This window comes from Lactuca sativa, chromosome 7, assembly GCF_002870075.4.
Source record: "Lactuca sativa cultivar Salinas chromosome 7, Lsat_Salinas_v11, whole genome shotgun sequence".
Classification (NCBI taxonomy): Eukaryota; Viridiplantae; Streptophyta; class Magnoliopsida; order Asterales; family Asteraceae; genus Lactuca; species Lactuca sativa.
Window position 1 is genome coordinate 4,441,073 of NC_056629.2, and position 22,892 is coordinate 4,463,964.

The window sequence follows — 22,892 nt, forward strand, 5'->3', positions numbered from 1 at the left end:
ATTGGAGAGGGTTTCTCTCCCTTGGATGCATCGCTATCATCGATGGTGAATAACAACACCGACCGTCGGCGGTGGAGGTAGGAGAGTCGATTTGAGAGAGGATAAAATGAGCGGTCGAGGAAGCGTTGATGGGTGACGGGGATTGACGCGTTGAGAGAGGTTTAGAGGAGCGATTTTGAGAGAGGATAAAGTAAGCGGTCGAGGAAACATCGATGGGTGACGGGGATTGACGCTTTGAGAGAGGTTTAGAGGATCGATGGTGATCCTTTAGTCGAGTAAGGCAGTGGAAGTAAGGATTAAAGCTGGTGGTGATGAACGATCGCCTGTAGGGTGATGGCGGTGATAGTCTTTTCAGGTTTAACTGAGATGAAGAATCGAGAAGCGATGAAATTAAGAACAGACTGAGATGGCGACCACGAATTAACCAAAGTTGGTGAACTAACTAACCCAATGAACAATACCCTGGTCAGGTACTGTTCCTAAAGGATGTCATTCTTTAATATTTCTAAAGGTTGTCTTTGTTTAATATATATATTAATTGCATATAAAATCAAATATTTTGCCTTTTAAAAAGTTGGATATCTGATTTATTTTTGTTACACTTAATAAAAAGATATAGTTATTTGATTCTTGCTAGAAACGGAAATTATGATATATTTTGACGGCATCTCAAACATAGATTGCCACACATTTTGGAGTCTTCAATATCAGGATGACGTGGAATTTAGGTTGCCACTTAGACATGTAATTGTACCATGAATAGTCAACTTAAGAATGACATGTCACCCACAAAGCACGTGCCAAGTGATAAGAAACACAAGCACAAACATAAGGCCACATGCTGGAAGTGCATAAATTTGGAGGCTTGCCAAAGTCAACCACCACAACATTCGAGAAACGAACCCACACCAATTTAGGCAAATCCCACTTGAAGGTGATGTAAGTAAAAGTTTTTGCATGATCCATGCAACATACATAAATTCTCTTTAAATCCAACATGACATAACAAGAGAATTAAATCGAATTCTTTTTAATTTTTATCACAAGATCCATGCTTTTATTCCAAATTCTTTTTATTTTCGTGCATTAAAATTTATGCCATACAATTATCAATGCATATCAATGACATATTTGATGTGGTTCTTAGGATTGTTCACTATTCGGATAAAACCGAATTATCCAATTGGACAATTTGGTTCGGATATTCGGATTTTTGAATTGGTTTTTAACAAAACCGAATTATTATTTTGGATTTCGGATTGGTTTTGGTTTATAAAATAAGAACCGAATAATCCAAAAAAACCGAATAAACATTTATTATTTATCTATTTATAATATATATCCATAGTTATCTATTAATTTGATAACTTATTTTTTCAAATAGGTTCAAGACGTTTCACCAGATAAAAAAAAATTAATATGTATTTTCTCTCAAAAGTTTTCTATCTATAAAATATTTAACTATAATATATCTTCTTAGTAGTTGTTTAAAAGTTTCAAAATGCAACTAAATAATTTGTTTTTGGTTCTTGTGTAAAGTTAGGTAATATTATAATTATATATCGTTTTAAAATGTTTCGTTTTTTGAAAACCGAATTATAAAAAACCGATCCAACCGAATTGTAATTGGATTGGATCGGATCGGATTTGAATTTAGATTTGACTATTCGGATCCATGTTTTGAAAACCGAAATCAAATTTGATTCACTTGATTGGATCGGATCAAACCGATCCATCCAAATGAACACCCATAGTGGTTCTGATATAGTGTTTACCAACTTAATTGTATTCTTATAATATTTTTGCAAATTGTAATACTTTTGTGAAATTATTTATTATCGTTGGGACTTGGGATATATGAACCGCTGAAAATTTGCATCTCAACCTACCAAACCAATTAAACCACGATATAACACATGCAAATAAAATGTCGTTATATATATATATATATATATATATATATATATATATATATATATATATATATATATATATATATATATATATATATATATATATATATATATATATATATATATATATATGTATATAACCACTGCATGCATGCAGGTTAATTAAATACAAATTCGAGATTCTCTTAACCTGGTGGTCAACTTATCTTTTTATGACACATACAAGCATGAAAAGATATACATACATACATATATTTCCAACATTAAAAATGGTGCATTTCCATATTTGCCCTTCTCACACTCACTCACACTCAGTCTAATTGACTAATTCTCTAACTACATCCGACCAATTCTATAAATAGCAACATCTCTCTTTATTCTTCAAGTAAATCAGCTAGAGAAAGAAAATCTAAAGATAGAGTGAATGAAGATAATCAAAGGGCTTGCGATATTGGTGTTTGTAGGGTACCTTTTCCTATGGGTGATGACACCAACCTATGTCTTCAAGCAAAAGTGGCTCGTTAGGGTTCGAGCCCACACCACTTCTACTTACTTTGGAACTCAAGGTTTGTTCCATCTCTCTAACCACCATATTTTTCTTTTGTACGATACACACTACACTGGCGGAGTTACTTGGGGCAGTGGGGTGATGTAGCATCCCAAAAAAATTTATTTTGTGTATTAATTTTTTATATTTGAACGTATAGTAAGATCTTGTATTCTCGATTTTTATTGTTAGTTGTACACCATATTTGATTCAACTTGTTTTGTAATCTTTACATGTATATACTTTCAGGTCCAACGATGTTGCTCTATTCATTCCCTGTTTTGTTCATGGCTGTCATGGGCAGTGTATATCTGCATTTAAGGAAAAAATCGAACCAAAACCGCAATGAAGGGTATATTAGTTATTTCACTTGAGTACTTCTAAAAGTGTTATTACTCCAAATAAATGATTTTATTTTTCTCCAAGTTTCAGACAAAAAGAAGCTACCAATAGTAACTTAACTATATGGAGAAGGCCCATGATCGTTAAAAGTCTGGGAATCGTCTCAAAAATCGAGCTTGCTTTCTTTATAATGTTTATCGCTCTTCTTGTCTGGTCTTTCACGACGTACTTACATGTCAGTTTTGCCAAAATTACCCCTCAATCAGCTGCAAAAAAAGGAGAAAAAGTGTACGTGAATCGATATCTTACTTTTACCTTTTCCTGTTCCTCGAGTCTAGTTAGATCAATCACGTCAAATTTGATTTTATGTCTTGTTGTTTTGGATGATAGTTGGGAATCAAAATTGGATTCAGTGGCCCTAAGGCTGGGACTAATTGGTAATATATGTCTAGCTTTCTTGTTTTTCCCTGTGACTCGAGGCTCATCTATCCTGCCATTGTTTGGTCTCACTTCCGAAGCGAGTGTCAAGTATCACATATGGCTCGGGCATATCATGATGACTCTCTTCTCTTCTCATGGCGTTTGTTACATCATTTATTGGATTGCAACCAACCAAACATCAGAGGTATATATTATTTGATTCATGGTACCTTTCAGTTAAAATACTTAAGTGTTTTAGGTCCATTTGATTACTTAAAAATGTACATTTTTTAAAAATTATATAAAAATATCTAATGTTGAGCAGTGGTGGGTGGGTGGGTGGGTGGGTGGGGGGGGGGGGGGGTGGTCCAACTTTGAGAACTTTTTTACAAGTGTATGGCTTTGAAGTCCTGAAAGTATTCCACCAGTTAATTTGGAAGTACATATCATGATATGAAGTGCGCTATGGATGCGTGAAATCTTTTTCCTAAAAAAGAGTCAACTTTTGTGTGGTCCAAAATTATTTACCAAGTGCTCTTTTTTGTCAATTTGAACTCTACAAAGAAAGTGATTGTTGAATTCAAAGTACTTTTAACATCAAGGATATAATGTTAATTTTAGTTTTAAACCTATTATTTATGATTGTGTGATAGCAATGTTTTAAACACCGGTTTTTTAATTGAACCGGTCGGGTGACGTTTTCCGGTTCAACCGGATTGTCAAACCGGTTCTATATTTGTATATATTTTTAATTATCCTGCATACATTGATTACAAAACTTGTCATCTTTTTAGTATTACAAACGTAAATAGAATGCTAACATATAAAAACAATCATTATAGAAGTCAAAATCAAACAAAGAAGCCAAAACAAACACAAAAATCCAAAAATGTTCGGTTCAACCCGGTCCATTCTGGTTCAATTCAGCCGGTTGAACCGGTTTTTTACCAAAACCGGCCGGTTCAATCCGGTCAAGAAATCATTATAAAACCAGTCCAAATCGAACCGCCCTCACCTCCGGTTCCCGGTTCGATCGGTTCAACCGGCCGGTTCGAACCGGTTTTTAAAACACTGTGTGATAGTATATACAAATACAAAGTGCGTATACATATTATAATAACATTAGTAACAACATGATTTAATGGAACTATTTTAGATTCCACAGTTTTTTTTTTCCTCCCTTGGCATGAAGTAGGATAATTATACCTCGATGTGGCTTGTAGAAGTGGTTTTTTCTTTTAATGTTTATGACATTTTCTATTATAATGTTGGATTTAGATGTTGAAATGGGCAAAAACCGATATATCAAATGTAGCGGGAGAGTTGTCTCTTTTATCAGGATTGGTCATGTGGGCTACAACTTTTCCTCAGATTAGACGAAAGATGTTCGAGATTTTCTTCTATACTCATCACTTGTACATCCTTTTCATTGTCTTCTTCGTGTTCCATGTTGGCATAGGTTACACATCCATCATGCTTCCTGGCTTCTACCTCTTCTTGATTGATCGGTTCCTAAGATTTCTACAATCAAAGGAAAACGTTCGTTTGATTTCTACTCGTGTTCTTTTATCTGAAACTCTCGAGCTTAACTTCTCCAAGAGCCAAGGTACCATCAATCACAATAGAATATAATAAATATATAAGTATTTATGAATATTTATGTGATAACGATTTCATTGATTTAATAGACTTGAGTTATACACCGACGAGTATCATGTTCATCAATGTTCCAAGTATTTCAAAGACTCAATGGCATCCTTTCACAATTACCTCAAGTAGCAATCTGGAACCTGAGAAGCTAAGTGTTATGATCAAAGGTGAAGGTAGTTGGTCTAAGAAGCTTTATCAAATATTATCATCTCCAAACCCTGTTGATCGGCTTGATGTTTGTGTTGAAGGACCTTATGGACCAATCTCGACTAATTTCCTAAGGTAAAAAATGTTATGAGAATATTTTGTGCTAGGTTTAATCTTTCTATCTGTGTGTGTGTGGGTGCGTGTGTGTGTGTGTATAAATATATATATATATATATATATATATATATATATATATATATATATATATTGAGAGAGAGAGAGAAAGAGAGAGTATGCTTGTTTTTTATTTATCAAGTCTATTTAGGTAAATAAATTTTAGAAAATGCCGACATGTGTGGAGAGATGTAATGGAAAAAAATATAAAAGACCAAAATTATACAAAGTTTGGAGTTAATGGAAAAACCTATTTTCCACTGTTTTTCTATTAAATAACTATTTATAAGAAAAAAACTAAAAAACGACTATACAAATAATTTTATTAGATTACATCTTGTCCCATAAGTCCATTAAGTGAAAAAAATGCATCTTAGTGAAGCTATGGTTGCAGGCACGATATCTTAGTGATGGTGAGCGGAGGAAGTGGGATCACACCATTTATCTCAATATTTAGGGAGCTTGTTTTCACAGTTGAAACCTTAAAATGTAAGACACCAAAGATACTCATGATAAGTGTCTTTAAAGACTCTTCCGATCTCACAATGTTAGAATTGCTCTTACCGGCATTTGGTGCTCCTATGGATTTTTCAAAACTAGAACTACAGATTGAGGCCTATGTGACAAGAGAGAAGCAACCAGCGATTGATGACAAGAAACAAGTTCGAACCATTTGGCTCAAACCAAATTCTTCAGATGGGCCCATAACACCTATTTTAGGACAAAATGGTTGGTTATGGCTTGGTGCAATTATTTCTTGTTCTTTTGTTGTTTTCCTTTTATCTATCGGACTTTTAACACGATTCTACATTTACCCTATTGATAAAAACACAAACAAAGTGTACCCTTATGGTTCGAAGGGGGTGATGAATATATTGCTCATTTGTGTGTCTATAATGGTAGCATGTAGTTTGGGTTTTTGGTGGAACAAGAGAAAAAATGCAATAGACTCGAAGCAAATTCAAAACATGGAGGGAGCAACACCCGTTGGCTCACCTAATTCTTTGTTTTTTAACGCGGAAAGAGAGCTTGAAAGCCTACCCCAACAATCACTCATTCAATCTATAAATATACATTACGGTGAAAGACCGAATGTTAAGAGTAAGTTCGTTTTAAACCTTTCCACAACATTCAAATTAATATTATATATTCTTACTGGTCCTCCTAAATTTTATTCTAAAGGAAAGTTAATAGAATCATATGTTATTTATATATATTTTTTAACGTTTACCATGTGATTTCCAAAACTCATACATATTTATTTTGATCCTTTTTAATTTGAAATTCCAAAATTTGGAAACTAATACTTGTGTTTATTTTAGGAATGTTGTTTGAGCAAAAGGAATCAAATGTTGGAGTTCTTGTTTGTGGACCAAAAAACATGAAGCATGAGGTTGCAAACATATGTTCATCAGGGTTGGCTTCAAACTTACATTTTGAATCCATAAGTTTTAATTGGTGATAGAACTTTTTCAAGGCATACTTAAAATAGATTGTAATAATTTTTTTTTTTTTTTTTTTTTTTTTTTTTTTTTTTTTTTTTTTTTGTGATGATGGACACCCTTGCTTTTAGGGTTCTAAAGGTCAAGATTTCGAATTCAATTCTGATAAGGTTTGAAAATGGAAATGTGTGTCTATATATGAATAGGAAACAATGATTAAATCTTTCCATTTGATTGTAAAATTGAAATACATTTAAAAAAAGATTTATCTATGCCAACAATGGGATGATTATGGTACTTTTTATATTTATATTTACTTTTATGTTTGAGAATGAATGTAAGGCATGTGTGTACACTTAGTATTTCTATCTTGTATTCTCTATGATAAATTACTATATAAAATTTATAATACTTAGTTTTCTATCTCTAGACGTCATGTGACACATTAACACACACACACACACACACACACACACTCTCTCTCTCTCTCTCTATATATATATATATATATATATATATATATATATATATATATATATATATATATATATATATATATCCCGAGATAGAAGCTTGATGATGATATACAATGAGTTGTTAAGCCATAGATAAGCTAGACCCTCGTTATGATACTATAACACTTATGCCATGGTATGTGCCTTATGACCCTTGAGTATTCAACAATTTCATTTTCGTCCCTGAAGTAGTACGTGGGGCGTACCCCTTGGTACGCTTAGCGTACTGGTTGAGAAGCTAGTACGCAGGGCGTACCACTTGGTACGCTTAGCGTACTGGGTTGGTAGCGAGACGGGACTTAGGTAATGAACGTTGGGTGTATGCATACGTGTGTTGGACGTACGTAAACTTTAATGAAACCCTAATTGGGGGTGTTGAGCCCTATTTAAGGATCCTTAACTTCTGGGGCTGGCCCCTTTACCAGCACCCAAAGCCTCTAAAACCCTAAAATGAGTTGTAGCCTCCATTGTCAAGCATTTGAGTCTTTAAAGAGAGCTTGGTGTTCATTTTGTTCATTGTGAAGGATTTAGAAGATCTTGAAGTTGCTAAGCTTGGAGAAGGAAGTCTTGCATCCAGAACCACTACCCATTTTGCAAGTAGTTTGAGGTATCAAGTTCTTATCTTGGTTGCTAGATGCTTAGATCTCTTTTTGGGTTAAATAGTTATGTTATTAGCCATGGTTTGGATGGATGTTGGGATTTGGACATCCTAAAGGCTTATTCTTTCATATCTAAGGTCTTCATGGGCTCCTTAGGAATAAAGGTTCCACCTTTATGGAGTTTAGGGGCCTCATGCATTCATTAAGTCCTTAATTAAGTCCTTTTTGATCTTTAGAGCTTCTTATGGTCATGCATGGACGTAAAGTTAGCAACTTTACGTGATATTTTAGCTTAAGGAGGTTAGATCTGCACTCTGGGGTGAAGTCTTAACGAGTTAAGTGCTTAAAGTAGAAGGTGGTTGATTTGGTTGAGTACGCTGGGCATACAAGCCTATATGTACTACGTACAAGCCCTTAAGCCAGTACACTTAGCGTACAAGCTGAGTACGCCCTGCGTACTCAGTTAGGTGGCCATTCGATGTTGGGCTTTAGGCTTGGGCCTCGTTTTGGGCTTAGAAGGATATAGGTTAGTGGGACCATCTGATTTTGGCAGTTTTTGGGCTAGGAATATTATTGGGCCTTCGGTTAAGGCCTATGTAAAGGGATTAGGCCCAATTTGAAATTAGGCCATATTTTGGGCCTTGATGGATTGTTTAACTTTTGGGCCTATTGGATTGTGGTTATGGGCTCCATTCTTGGACCAAGCTAGGTTAGGGGTAAAATGGTCTTTTTACCCTGAATAGGGTTTTTTGGTTTTGATGTAGATCCCAAATGTTAATTATTTTGTACTTGGCAATTGATAGCTCGGGGAGCTGTAGGACCAACAGCCAGGGATCATTCATTTCATTCAACTTTTCGAGGTAAGTTTCCTCACTAGATTTAGCAAGTCTAAGGTACCAAGGTTGACCCTCGTTTGGTTATGTTATTATACTTGTTGTCTATGTGATACTTGTAAGTGCTTGTATATGACATCCCTATTTTCTCGACCAGAAAAGACCGATTTTGTTTATGCTTTATAAAAATCAGAGTACCTCTTTTAATAAAAATCTTGCGGAATTTGTTCCCAGTAAAACATGATAAATACGTTATCAAAGAATTTCCGAAGAAAAGTATTTTTATTCATTTTAAAACATTTGGGATGTCATCGTCAATACAGAAACATAAGCATAAACAGAACTTACATTCATTATCACTAGTGATTTATATCTCCTTAATCTCTTAGTGTAATGTGAGTTCGTATCAACACCTGTGATATAAATAAACTGAGTGGGTTAGGTTGGGAATCCTGGTGAATACATAGGGTTTTCAACCCACAATAATATAATTATTATGTTTAATCATCAAACAGTTAACCCAATTACCCATCCCCATTATCTTTTTACTCTTAAGGATCTACCCTAAGAATCAACTATTTCCTGTTCATTCACTCCTAAGGATTATCCTAAGGAATAGGTACGAAGTCCATCGTTGTCAATGACACAGCTGCTAGTTCTATCACTTAGGCGCAGCTGCCAGAATTGTGACATTCTATGTGAGGCACAACTGTCAGTATTTTCCTTTGAGCACAACTTCTAGGGTTATCTCGTTTATTGATAGTATCGTTTATTGATAGTCCACTCGCAATGCATGTCAATGAGTTTTTCTAGTACACCGGTGAACACATTGTTCACAGCACCTACAGGTTGCGAGCCTGCCGGTGTTCCACTGGACTGTCTAGAATGGTCCATGGTTGTCATCCATACTCTGCTAGATGACGGGGCCAACATTTGGGAACAAGGCTTCTCACATCGTCCACCTCTCACCCTTACCTCATGGTTTATATCACCTCTCAACTCATCATCCAACTCATATTTCATCTACCCATGTTTTATACCCAACATATTACGTAGATATAAATACATATACAATTTAAATCATATAAAACTTGTATAAAATCGTTCATCCAGCATAGATAGCAAGTATACATATAATATGCACACATAACACGTAGTTTAGATAAAATACTTCATATCTATGTGTAAGATGAAAGGGACCATGCACTCACTTAAAAAAGGTGGTGATTCCGAACTCAGACAGCGCTTCGCTTCTTAAAAATAATTTCCTTCGACGAAACCTAGTATTATTACCACTAGAGTTTAGTCTATTATTCGTCAAGACTAATTAATAGTCTAGCTATTATTGCTATTATATAAGCGTTAAACAATACTTATATAACCCATAATAATATCCTAAGTACTTATTATAAGTTCCTAATAACGTTACTATAATTAAATAAAAGCTATATTAAAAATAGCATAGGCGTAGTTCACTTACAGTGGGTTTTATAGAAAACCGGGATTTGCTTGGAGCAGCGTTCCCAAATTGAAAAGCTCTTCTTCTCGGAGCCATCGAGCACTCCAGGGCTTCTGCCTCGTGCTAGGAAGGTTCCCTAGGATTTTCGGGGGGTTTCGGGGCTAGAGAGAGGTTCTAGAGAGAGAGAGAGAGTAAAGAGAAGAAAGAATGGGAAATGTGTGAAAAAAATGAGGGTGGGAGAGGTTCTATTTATAGGGTGAAAATGGCTGAACTTGGTGCCACATGTCACCATCTAGTGGCAAGACTTGGGGAGAAAACAATGGCCTAGATTGTGCCACATCACCCATTTTCGCACAGCACACTTCCGACTTCTAAAATCTGTAAATTACACATACGACCTCCATTTTTGACGTTCTTTATATCAATGCGTAGGTAAAAATAAGATCTACAACTTTCATTTTGACTCCGTCGGCTAATTCTCGACCGATCCTAAATTTAATAGTACGAGGAGATTATACTGTTAAATGTCCGCGTAAAATTCATAACTTCTACATACGGACTCTGTTTTCATCCGTCTTTTTACCGTTGAGTTCCTATTAATGAGATATTCAATTCTCATTTAGGTCACGTAGGCCAAAACCACTCAATCTAAAATTCGAGTTTCGGGCTGTGCACTGCTAAGCCAAATCTTAGAAAATTCATAACTTCCTCATACGAAGTCAGATTTGGGCGTTCTTTTTTTGTATGTTCTCGGTTTAACGTATACTACAGCTTTTGTTTAGATTTCTAAGGTTAAAAAGTCCTCCATCGTAAATTCACTATTTACATCTCCCGCTGTCGTGTTGGTTTTGCCGTAAAACTTCGACGAACCATAACTTCTTCGTTATAACTCGGATTTCAACGTTATTTATATATACATAATCCTTGAGACGTATTCTAAAACTGGTTAAGATTATTTATTCTAAATAATATTTTGTCAAAAAGTTATTTTCGACCCCTATTATCTCTAAATTGACTTGCCCGGATCTACGGGCGTTACAATTATCTCCCCCTTAGGATGATTACGTCCCAAAATCATCAACGAAACAGGGCAGTATAGTGATTCCATATGTTATCTCTTCATCCTAGGTAATAATCGTAACTTGCTTGTTTCTTCAAATGAGTATCTAACTCTTGGACTCCTTGACTGCATGCGGTGCTCAATCTTGCACTTGCTCCCTATCTCATGTTAGACTCCAAATTATGACCTTCAATTCATAATCTCGATCCTTACTGGAGACTGCTTCTTTTTCTTAACAAACTTAAAATAAGTTAATTTATTACTAAAATGGACCGATGTGTCATATTCTAATGACTTATCATCGTATGTTCCCACGCTTAGACTCAGGTCTCTTAGAGTCTTCCAGAATAGACTAAGCATTTCTTCATGTTCTAATCACATCTTAAAAGGTAGCATTTCTAGCTATAAGCAACTATCGCGATACCTCCACTGATCGCTTTGATTATCTTTTATTTCAATCTTCCGGCTTAAGTCAGATGCTACATCAAACTTGGTTCTCTGAACCACGTAACATACTCATCGTAGTCAGACTCAATTCGATATGACTACTAGGATCGGAATAACAATCATCCTCTTAGTCATTACCGAAATGATGGTAACGACATATTTGAATAAAATGGTATCAATTACTAGCTTCTTGGTAACCTTGTGACTTTCCCTAATCCAAGCGTGAGTCCTGTGCTTCCGGTAGTATAGGCATCTACTACCTTTCACACCTACTCATACTCGTCCCACGTATTGTCTCGCAGTTTATCTAAGTCACCATGCAAGAAAACCACACAATCATTTAACACATCAGATAACAAAATGAAGGTTTTATATTATTTCTTGAAACTATTACATAGGTGTTCAAGTTCACCCTAGACTATGCCTCTAATTGGCTACATCATGTGATTCTATCCCTTTGGCTACATCAAAACTCGATCTTCGGGTATGAATTCCTCAACCTTGATTCCTCGCGTTGTTCTCTGCTTCATCGAGGATCATGTGGAATGCTCTTGCTTTTGGTTTTGGCAGCACATTTGGCCTTGTAGCCCCTTCTCTCTTTGGGCAGTCTTGCTTGAAGTGACCTTCCTCATTACATTCATAACATACCCTTTTGTTGAATGTACATTCATTGGCGTAATGCCCATGTTTTCCACACTTGAAACAAGTCACCTGTTCGCCACATTTTCCTAAGTGTTTCTTCTCGCACTTATCACACCATCTTGCTTTGCCTCTTCCCCCTCCTCCAAACTTACAGGATTTACTCTCCTTGTTGGGCCTTGAAGATCCTTCAAACTTCCTTCTTTCTCCTGCCTTGTATTTTTCTAGACCCCTTTCTCTTATCTGGGTCTCCATATTCTTAGCTGCTCTAACGGTTGTTTTCAAAGTAGCTGTCATTTTGACCATTGGGCCAAAGTCTGCAGGCAGTCCGTTAGCGAACCTATCTATCTTGGTGAGTTCAGTAGGCACCAAGTAGGGAAATAACTTCATCTTATCAGTGAATGCGGTGGCATACTCATCAACACTTATCTTCCCTTTCTTCAGGTTCTGAAACTCGTTGTTTCGGTCTATCAGATCTATGTCTGAGCAGTACTGCATTTTTAACTGCTCCGTGAATGCTTCCCAAGACATTTGTATGGCTTCTCCCCATGGCATTGTATCTACCAGCAACTTCCACCAACTTAACACTCCGGTCTTTAGTTGTCTGACTGCAAAGACTGTCTTTTGCTTATCGCTGCAGTCATAGCTCTCAAATACCATCTCCATCTCGGAGACCCAGTCCATAATCTCAACCAGCTTCGGGCTTCCAGAAAGGCTTGGTGGCTTGGCACCCAAGAAGTTCTTATACATTCGTCCATCCTTTTTGTTTCCCCTCTCCGGGCCATTCTTTCGTTCTCCTTGAGCCCCAACTTGACTTACAGGGAGGCTATAGTTCCCTTCCTCCGATTGCTCGGGAATCACCTCAGGTTGCTCAATGGGCATGGTAGGTTCGTCCCTATTTTCATGCAACATCCTCCTCATTTCTTCCCATTGTTTAGCTAACATAGCCCGAATTATGGCTTGTAATCCAGCCATGGTGATTGGTTTAGGTGCAGCTTCTACTACAATAGGTATTTGTTCAATCACTCGGGGCTGTTGATTCCTATTTCCATTTGCGTTCCTGACTCCACTTCGGGTTCTTGCCATTTCGATCTATACACCAATTCAGACGTTCGGTGTGTAATGGCGAGAATTAAGATAGGAAAGATTTTATTTACGATCGACGTGTAAATCTTCCTATTACTTCGAAAATTTACATGCCAGTTCTAATACCGTAATTAAACGTTTAGAAGTCTGAACACGTAAAGTTTCCAGATCCGGTCGGCAACAGACCATAGATCCGATCATACATTTAGCATCATAAATCATTTAGCACATAAAAGCATGCTAGGCATTTTCCCTAAATAAGCTAGTGCTTGTGTCTATTTAGGTGTATTACCTAAGACACACTCCTCACAATCATTGCTTAGCATTCTAAGTTTAAGTCTAGAAATAAATTTATGTTCGTAGTTCGCTTAAACTAACGCTCTGAAACCAACTATGGCATCCTCATTTTCTCGGCTAGAAAAGACCGATTTTGTTTATGCTTTATAAAAATCAGAGTACCTCTTTTAATAAAAATCTTGCGGAATTTGTTCCCAGTAAAACATGATAAATACGTTATCAAATCATTTCCGAAGAAAAGTATTTTTATTCATTTTAAAACATTTGGGATGTCATCGTCAATACAGAAACATAAGCATAAACAGAACTTACATTCATTATCACTAGTAATTTATATCTCCTTAATCTCTCAGTGTGATGTGACTTCATATCAACACCTGTGATATAAATAAACTGAGTGGGTCGGGTTGGGAAACTTGGTGAGTACATAGGGTTTTCAACTCACAATAATAAAATTATTATGTTTAATCATCAAACAGTTAATCCAATTACCCATCCCCATTATCTTCTTTACTCTTAAGGATCTACCCTAAGAATCAGCTATTTCTCATTCATTCATTCCTAAGGATTATCCTAATGAATAGGTACGAAGTCCATCGTTGTCAATGACACAGCTGTCAAGCATAGCTGCTAGTTCTATCACTTAGGCGTAGCTGCCAGAATTGTGACATTCTATGTGAGGCGCAACTGCCAGTATTGTTCTTTGAGCACAACTTCTAGGGTTATCTCATTTATTGACAGTATCGTTTTCGAGAGTCCACTCGCAATACATGTCAATAGGTTTTTATAGTACACTGGTGAACATATCCTTCACAACACCTACAGGTTGCGAGCCTGCTGGTGTTCCATTGGACTGTCTAGAATAGTCTGTGGTTGTCATCCATACTCTGCTAGATGACGGGGCCAACATTTGGGAACAAGGCTTCTCACATCGTCACCCTCTCACCCTTACCTCATGGTCTATATCACCTCTCAACTCATCATCCAATTCATATTTCATCTACCCATGTTTTACCCAACATATTACGTAGATATAAATACATATACAGTTTAAATCATATAAAACTTGTATAAAATCGTTCATCCAGCATAGATAGCAAGTATACAGATAATATGCACACATAACATGTAGTTTAGATAAAATAATTCATATCTATGTGTACGATGAAAGGGACCATGCACTCACTTGAAAAAGGTGGTGATTCCGAACTCAGACAGCGCTTCGCTTCTTAAAAATAATTTCCTTCGACGAAACCTAGGATTATTACCACTAGAGTTTAGTCTATTATTCGCCGAGACTAATTAATAGTCTAGCTATTATTGCTATTATATAAGCGTTATAAAATACTTATATAACCCATAATAATATCCTAAGTACTTATTATAAGTTCCTAATGACGTTACTATAATTAAATAAAAACTATATTAAAAATAGCGTAGGCGTAGCTCACTTACAACGAGTTTTATAGAAAACCGGGATTTGCTTGGAGCAGCATTCCCGAACTGAAAATCTCTTCTTCTCGGAGCCGTCGAGCACTCTGGGGCTTCCGCCTCGTGCTAGGGAGGTTCCCTAGGCTTTTTTGGGGGGTTTCAGGGCTAGAGAGAGGTTCTAGAGAGAGAGAGTAAAGAGAAGAAAGAATAGAAAGGTGTGAAGAAAATGAGGGTGGGAGAAGTTCTATTTATAGGGTGAAAATGGCTGAACTTAGTGCCACATGTCACCATCTAGTGGCAAGACTTGGGGAGAAAGCAATGGCCAAGATTGTGCCACATCACCCATTTTCGCACAGCACACTTCCGACTTCTAAAATCTGTAAATTACACATACGACCTCCATTTTTGACGTTCTTTATATCAATGCGTAGGTAAAAATAAGATCTACAACTTTCATTTTGACTCCGTCGGCTAATTCTCGACCGATCCTAAATTTAATAGTACGAGGAGATTATACTGTTAAATGTCCGCGTAAAATTCATAACTTCTACATACATACTCTGTTTTCGTCCGTATTTTTACCGTTAAGTTCCTATTAATGAGATCTTCAATTCTCATTTAGGTTGCATAGGCCAAAAACTGCTCGATTTAAAATTCGAGTTTCGGGCTGTGCACTGCTAAGCCAAATCTTAGAAAATTCACAACTTCCTCATACGAAGTCATATTTGTGCGTTCTTTCTTTGTATGTTCTCAGTTTAACGTATACTACAACTTTTGTTTATATTTCTAAGGATAAAAAGTCCTCCATCGTAAATTCACTATTTACATCTCCCGGTGTCGTGCCGGTTTTGCTGTAAAACTTCGACGGACCATAACTTCTTCGTTATAACTCGGATTTCAATGTTATTTATATGTACGGAACCCTTGAGACGTATTGTATAATTTGGTTAATATTATTTATTCTAAATAATCTTTTTTCAAAAAGTCGTTTTCGGCCACTATTATCTCTAAATTGACTAGCTCAGATCTACGGACGTTACATTGTATATGTATGTTTATTGGGCGGGACCTGTTATTCGAGTGTGGGCGGGGCCTAGATCTCATTATTATTCGAGTGCGGGTGGGGCCGATATCTTTTTGAGCGAGGCCCGTTATTCGAGTGTGGGCAGAGCCCGTATCTCACTAGTTGGGGCCCGTTATGCGAGTGTGGCTGGGGCCCACATCTCATTTGGGCGGGGACCATTTGTAACATCCCAAAAATAAGAGCAAAAAATTTCACTTTTAAAACATGTACTTAGCAAAACATTAGGAATAAAACGTTCAACGATCATATTATTTCACAAAAGATATTGCATGTATGGAAAACATTTTTATAAAAACATAAAAGTGTCAGAGTACAAATCCCCAGGAAGATCTCATAATGCGGAAACAAAGCACGTGTGTGATGTACCGCTACCGCGCCAGCTCCTTCCCCTTCGAAGAAGAGGTACCTGAAACCAAAACTGAAAACTTTATGCACGAAGCTTAGTGAGTTCCCCCACTGTACCACATACCAAATAATCACATAACATACATATACTGCCGGGCATATCTGGGTGCCTGACCTACCCCTTTGGTCCTCTCAACCGGATACTGACTAGCATATCTGGGTGCTAGTATCCCCTTCGGTCCTTACGATCGGATACTGCCGGGCATATCTGGGTGCCCGACCTACCCCTTTGGTCCTCTCGACCGGATACTAGGGACTATTTCACCCCTACTATTACCACATAACACATAGCACATAATCATATCATACTAGCACATAAACATATTACAGGCAGTAGCAACCTTAGATGAGTATCACAGAGACAATCATCTATCATACAACTCCTACTGGTGGGCCGGCATTGTGGCCGTAGACCCACCGCCATTGGAAGGTAACTCACCTCAAAGTAGCTGCTGATCTGCGTGGGAACTGACTGTCTGCTGTTGCTGCTGCCCTGGAAATCCTCTGGCTATAATCCCTACAAAACACTCAGTCAATTACTGCTAATAGACCTTAGGGTAAAATGACCATTTACCCTTAATCAATCCAAGAGTCAAAGTCAAAGTCAAAGTCAACTGCCAGTTGACCCGACTCGCCGAGTTGGCTTGCCAACTCGCCGAGTTCCTATCCCTTTGTCTGACTATAAACCCGTCTCTACTCGTCAAGTTAGGCATTGACTCGACGAGCTTTCCTTCTAAACCAAAGGCCAAAAGTCCTTCATCCTACTCGCCGCGTTGTATGAACAACTCGCCGAGTCTGTTCTTGAGGCAAGAAGATTGCCTTGAACTCGCCGAGTCAGGGCATTGACTCGCCGAGTTCCTTCATGGGTGAGTCTGGCTTCTGACTCACTGAGTCACACCCCATGACTCACTACTCCACCCCGCAAACACGAAAAAAGGGGGAAAACTCGGGGACTCGCGACTCGACTCACCGAGTCCGATGAATGACTCGCCGAGTCTGTCACATGCAAATACTATATACTCGATTTTGCTTGTATCCAGCTCATGCCATTCATAGATCTGGGTTTCTAGGGCATGAATAACACGTAAAGTTTCCAACTTTACGTGTAAATAATCACCAAAGAAGGTATTAGGGCTCAAAATGCACTAAAAGGGTAGATCTAGGGCTTTCATGCAATATGGCTCCATAAAGGCAGTAGATCCAAGCTCCTGGAGCTCAATCATGCCTAGATCTAGAGGCTAAGCAACTTATTACAAACCCTAATGCACATTTAAGCTTGGGGAAAGGCTCAAGAAGGACTTTCATGGAGCTATAAGGGACTATAAGCATGACAACAAAGGGAAATCGAGTTATACCTCAAGGTAATCACTGAGATAGCACAAGGATGCCTGGCCTCCTTCTTCTCTTCTTGATCTACTCTTCTTTCTTCTCAAAATCTTCAAGAAACACACCAAAGTACTTCAATCTCACATGGAATAAGGGTTTGAACGATGTTGGGAGCTCTGAGGGTGAAGGGGGCGAGGTTGGGGCGCATAAGGTTGGTTTAAATAGGGTGCAAACCCTTGAAATTTAGGGTTTCATCAGACAGCGTGGACTCGCCGAGTCGACAACTTAAACGTGCCCCCAAACCCGTCTCTACTCGGCGAGTCGAGCCGACAACTCGCCGAGTCCAAGGCTAAAATGTAAAATACTTGGATAAATTTTACGTACCAAGAACCAGGTGCTACAAATCTCCCCCACTTATTTTAAACTTCGTCCTTGAAGTCTGCTGCTCGATCCTGAAGCGGCTCAGGGTAATGATCCATCATTTCTTCCACCGGCTCCCAAGTCCATTCCGAACCCTTTCGGTGCTGCCATTGCACCTTTTCTAATTCCACCCTCTTGTTCCTCAGATCCTTCGACTTCCGGTCGAGGATTACGACTGGGCGCTCAAAGTAATTCAGGCCGTCATCAACCTGTATATCCTCTAGCGGTACCACCGCTGAATCATCCACTAGGCACTTCCGCAGCTGGGAGACATGGAAGGTGTTGTGGATCTGACTGAGCTCGGCTGACAGATCCAGCCTATATGCCACCTTGTCCACCCGGGCTACCACCCTAAACGGACCAATGTATCTCGGGCCCAACTTGCCCCGCTTCCTGAATCGAATGACGCCTTTCCAAGGCGACACTTTCAGGAGAACCATATCCCCGACCTGGAACTCCAGGTCTGATCGACGCTTGTCGGCATAACTTTTCTGCCGACTCTGCGCAGTCTGAAGCCTGCTCCGAAGCTGCTGGATCCTCTCGGTCGTCTTGAGCACCACCTTGGTGCTCTCCATGACCCTCTGACCAACTTCACCCCAACATATCGGGGTCCTGCACCTCCGACCATACAACATCTCGAATGGAGGACGGTCAATGCTCGCGTGGTAGCTGTTGTTGTACGAGAACCCAACCAAGGGAAGATAGGTATCCCAGCTACCACCAAAGTCTAGCATGCATGCCCGCAATATGTCCTCTAAAGTCTGGATGGTCCGCTCACTCTGACCATCCGTCTACGGGTGAAAGGCGGTGCTAAAATGAAGACGAGTGCCCAACTCATCATGAAACTTCTTCCAAAACCTGGAAGTGAACCGCACATCTCGATCTGATATCACTGACACTGGCACCCCGTGTCGCGCCACTATCTTTCTGATATAGATATCGGCCAACTTTTCAGCCGAGATACACTCCTGAATCGGAATAAAATGGGCGCTCTTGGTCAACCGATCCACGATGATCCAAATCGAATCTACTCCTCGCGCCGTCCGTGGAAGTTTTGTGATAAAATTCATCGTAATATCCTCCCATTTCCACAAGGGGATATCCAACGGCCGCATCTTGCCGTGCGGTCTCTGATGCTCGGCCTTGACCTTCCTGCAGGTCAAACACTGCTCGACATACCACGCCACATCCCGCTTTATGTAGGGCCACCAATAGTCTAGGCGAAGATCCCGATACATCTTCGTCACCCCTGGATGAATAGAGAATCGGGATTTGTGCGCCTCCTCCATCAAGATCTGGCGCACGCCTCCGTGATACGGCACCCACACCCTACGGTGCAATATCAATAACCCTCGGCTATCATAATCGAAAGAGGTGACTTGACCCACTATTTGCTCACTCTTCCGATGTTCTTCCTTCATAGCCTCCTGCTAAGCTTCCCGAATCTGCTCTAACAAGGGAGTCACCACAGTCATCATCATGCAAATATCCCTGATCGGCACCGCCTTGCGGCTAAGCGCATCGGCCACCACATTGGCTTTCCCCGGGTGATAAAGGATCTCGCAATCATAATCCTTCACGACGTCCAGCCACCAACGCTGCCTCATGTTCAGATTCGGCTGATCCATGAGGTACCTCAAACTCTTGTGGTCCGTGAAAATGGTACATCGAACCCCGTAGAGGTAATGCCGTCATATCTTGAGGGCGAAAACCACCGCCCCCAACTCTAAATCATGCGTCGGGTAGTTCGCCTCGTGAGGCTTCAGCTGCCTCGAGGCATAGACAATGACATGACCCCTCTGCATCAATACTGAGCCTAAGCCCGAGATAGACGCATCACGGTATACCACAAAATCCTCTACGCCCTCGGGCAGGGTTAAGATTGGCGCCTCGCACAGTCTCTGCCTCAGAATCTCGAACGCTACCTGCTGCTCAGGCCCCCATCGAAAGACCACGGTTTTCCTAGTCAACCGTGTCAGGGGTACGACTATCTTGGAGAAATCCTGAATGAATCTCCGATAATAACCTGCTAATCCTAGGAAACTCCGAATCTCGGATGGAGACTTCGGAACCTCCCATCTCATCACGGCCTCCACCTTGGCCGGGTCTACTGAAATCCCGTTCTGGTTGACGAGGTGCCCAAGAAACTGCACCTCGCGCAACCAAAACTCACACTTGGAGAACTTGGCGTACAAGCTCTCCCTCCTCAAGGTCTCCAAAACCTCTCTCAGATGCTCCTCGTGCTCCTCCTGTGTCTTGGAATAAACCAAGATGTCATCAATGAAAACTATCACAAACCGATCCAGCATCGGTCTACACATGCGGTTTATGAGGTCCATGAACGCGGAAGGAGCATTGGTGAGCCCAAACGGCATCACCACGAACTCATAATGGCCATAGCGCGTCCGAAACACGGTCTTCTGTACATCCTCCTCTCTGACCCTCATCTGATGATAACCTGAACGCAAATCGATCTTGGAGAACCAAGATGCTCCCTACAACTGATCAAAGAGGTAATCAATCCTCGGGAGTGGGTAACGGTTCTTCACCGTTACCTTATTCAGCTCCCGGTAATCTATACACATTCGGTGCGACCCGTCATTCTTCTTTACAAACAGGATCGGGGCTCCCCAGGGTGAACTTCTTGGTCGAATTAATCCTTTGTCTAGCAGCTCCTGAAGCTGCGTAGACAACTCCTGCATCTCGGGAGGAGCCTACCGACAGGGTGCCTTGGCTATCGGAGCCGCACCAGGAACTAGGTCGATCCTAAACTCTACCTGACGCTCCGGAGGTATTCTAGGAAGCTCCTCCGGGAAAACATCAGTGTAGTCTCGTACCATTGGAACCTCGCTCACCGTCGCTTTACCCGTCTCCCGGGTATCCATAACATACGCGACATCTCCCGCGCAACCCTGCTGAAGGTAGCGCCTAGCTCTCGCTGCTGAACATACTGCAGGTCCACGCTGTGGCCTCTCGCCGTGGATCACCAACTCTCCCCCACTCGGGCACCTGATCCGTACTAGCTGCTGTGCACAATCTATCACCGCCCAATTAGGGCTCACCCAATCCATGCCTATAATCACCTTATTCCCCCGCAACGGGATGGGAACCAAATCCACTAAATAACGCTCCTCAAATAACCTCAGAACACAATCCCTGAACACTGCTGATGCTCGTACCGATCGATCATCGACAATCTCTACCTCTAAAAGGCAATCCAACATGCCCGAAGACTCAGTAAACCTCTTGCTAAGCGCAAGGGAAACAAATGACCGGGTGGCACCCGAGTCAAACAACACCTGAACTGGGATACCGTTCACATGGAACAATCCTAACGCATAAACACAGGGCACATATCAATAACACAACATCATAAAAATAAAAATAGAGGGAAATAGTCATACCCGTCACCACATCAGGTGCGGCGCGTGCCTCCTCTGCAGTCAGCTGAAACGCCCGGCTCCTCACCACTGGAGCCTCTGCCTTGCCCTGCCGGCCACCTGTAATCCGTAGGGTAGCTGTAGCTGGCGCCTTAACCGGCGCTGATGCTGTCAACTGGGGGCAATTGGCCTTCTTGTGGCCCCTCTGGTTGCAGTGGAAACACAGAAACTCAGACGTCTGCATCACTGGTGCAGGGGCGGTACAATCTCGGCTGAAGTACCCTGACTTGCCGCACTTATAACAGCCTGACGATCCCATCTTGCACGCTCCCTCGTGCGCCCTGCCGTATTTCTTACAGCGGCCCCGCCCCTGTTGGCCTTTCGGCCCCGCATCCAATCCCTTGGGCTTCTTCCCCGAAGCCCCCATAACATGCCCCTCTTCCGATTTCCTCTTCCGGATGTGCTCCAGATCTATCTCCCTCTCCCTTGCCCTGGCAATCATAGAGTCCAGGGTAGGGCAAGCTGAAAAACTGACATGCTCCCGAATATTAGCTCGATGCATGTCATGATAGTGGGCCCTCCTCATATCCTCATCACCCGCGTACTGGGGCACCAGCAACGCCCTCTCCCGAAACTTGACGGTGATCTCCGCCACAGTCTCCGCCGTCTGTCTCATATCCAAGAACTCCCTGGCTAGCTGCTGAAGCTCGACAGCCGGCACGAACTCTGCCCTGAACCTGGTCGTGAAGTCCGACCAAGTCATAGCCTCAACAGTCGAGGCTCCCAACGAGTCACCCACGGACTCCCACCAATCCCTAGCTCGATCTCGTAAACACCTTGCTGCGAACCTCACCTTCGACCCGTCAGGGCAGAAGCTAATCATCTGTGCAGACTCAATGTCTGCAATCCATCGTCTGGCAGCTATGGGGTCCTTCGCCCCATGAAAATCCGACGCACCACTGCCCCGGAAGTCCTTGAAGGACAGTGTGCGGGATCCCGACTGACCAGATGCCATGTCGCTCCTGAATGCCCTGAGGCAATCCTCCATCTACTCCAATATCCCTTCCTTGATCAACCCGAAGATAATGGGGGCGACTCAAGGATGCCTCTGGTGATCTCTGACGTGATGAACTCGCGTAGCCCCTCATCTACTGGCTCGGAACCTGATCCCGAACCCGATCCCTCTCCTGTACTGCCAACTGCTAGCCTCGAGCGTAGTACCACCATTCTAAAATATATAAATAAAAATCCTTTAGTGATACTAATACCTCTGGAG

General features: G+C 40.6%; 1 protein-coding gene across 1 annotated transcript; it reads left to right on the plus strand.

Annotated features, from left to right (window-relative positions):
- The first annotated feature begins 2,283 nt into the window (after window positions 1–2,283).
- On the plus strand, window positions 2,284–6,916 carry LOC111894637 (ferric reduction oxidase 2). Its single transcript, XM_023890728.3, has 8 exons — window positions 2,284–2,479; window positions 2,710–2,812; window positions 2,893–3,090; window positions 3,193–3,427; window positions 4,501–4,828; window positions 4,911–5,154; window positions 5,588–6,294; window positions 6,516–6,916. Exons 1-8 carry the CDS (start codon window positions 2,338–2,340, stop codon window positions 6,653–6,655), a joined length of 2,097 nt encoding a protein of 698 aa, XP_023746496.1. The 5' UTR covers window positions 2,284–2,337; the 3' UTR covers window positions 6,656–6,916.
- The last annotated feature ends 15,976 nt before the right edge of the window (window positions 6,917–22,892 follow it).

What these genes read in the sequence shown, in the direction of transcription:
- LOC111894637 (XM_023890728.3), top strand. Translation starts at nt 2,338, where the DNA reads ATGAAGATAATCAAAGGGCTTGCGATATTGGTGTTTGTAGGGTACCTT. An exon ending in TACTTACTTTGGAACTCAAG is followed by an intron (nt 2,480 to 2,709) that starts GTTTGTTCCATC and finishes ATATACTTTCAG; the next exon opens with GTCCAACGATGTTGCTCTAT. An exon ending in AACCAAAACCGCAATGAAGG is followed by an intron (nt 2,813 to 2,892) that starts GTATATTAGTTA and finishes TCCAAGTTTCAG; the next exon opens with ACAAAAAGAAGCTACCAATA.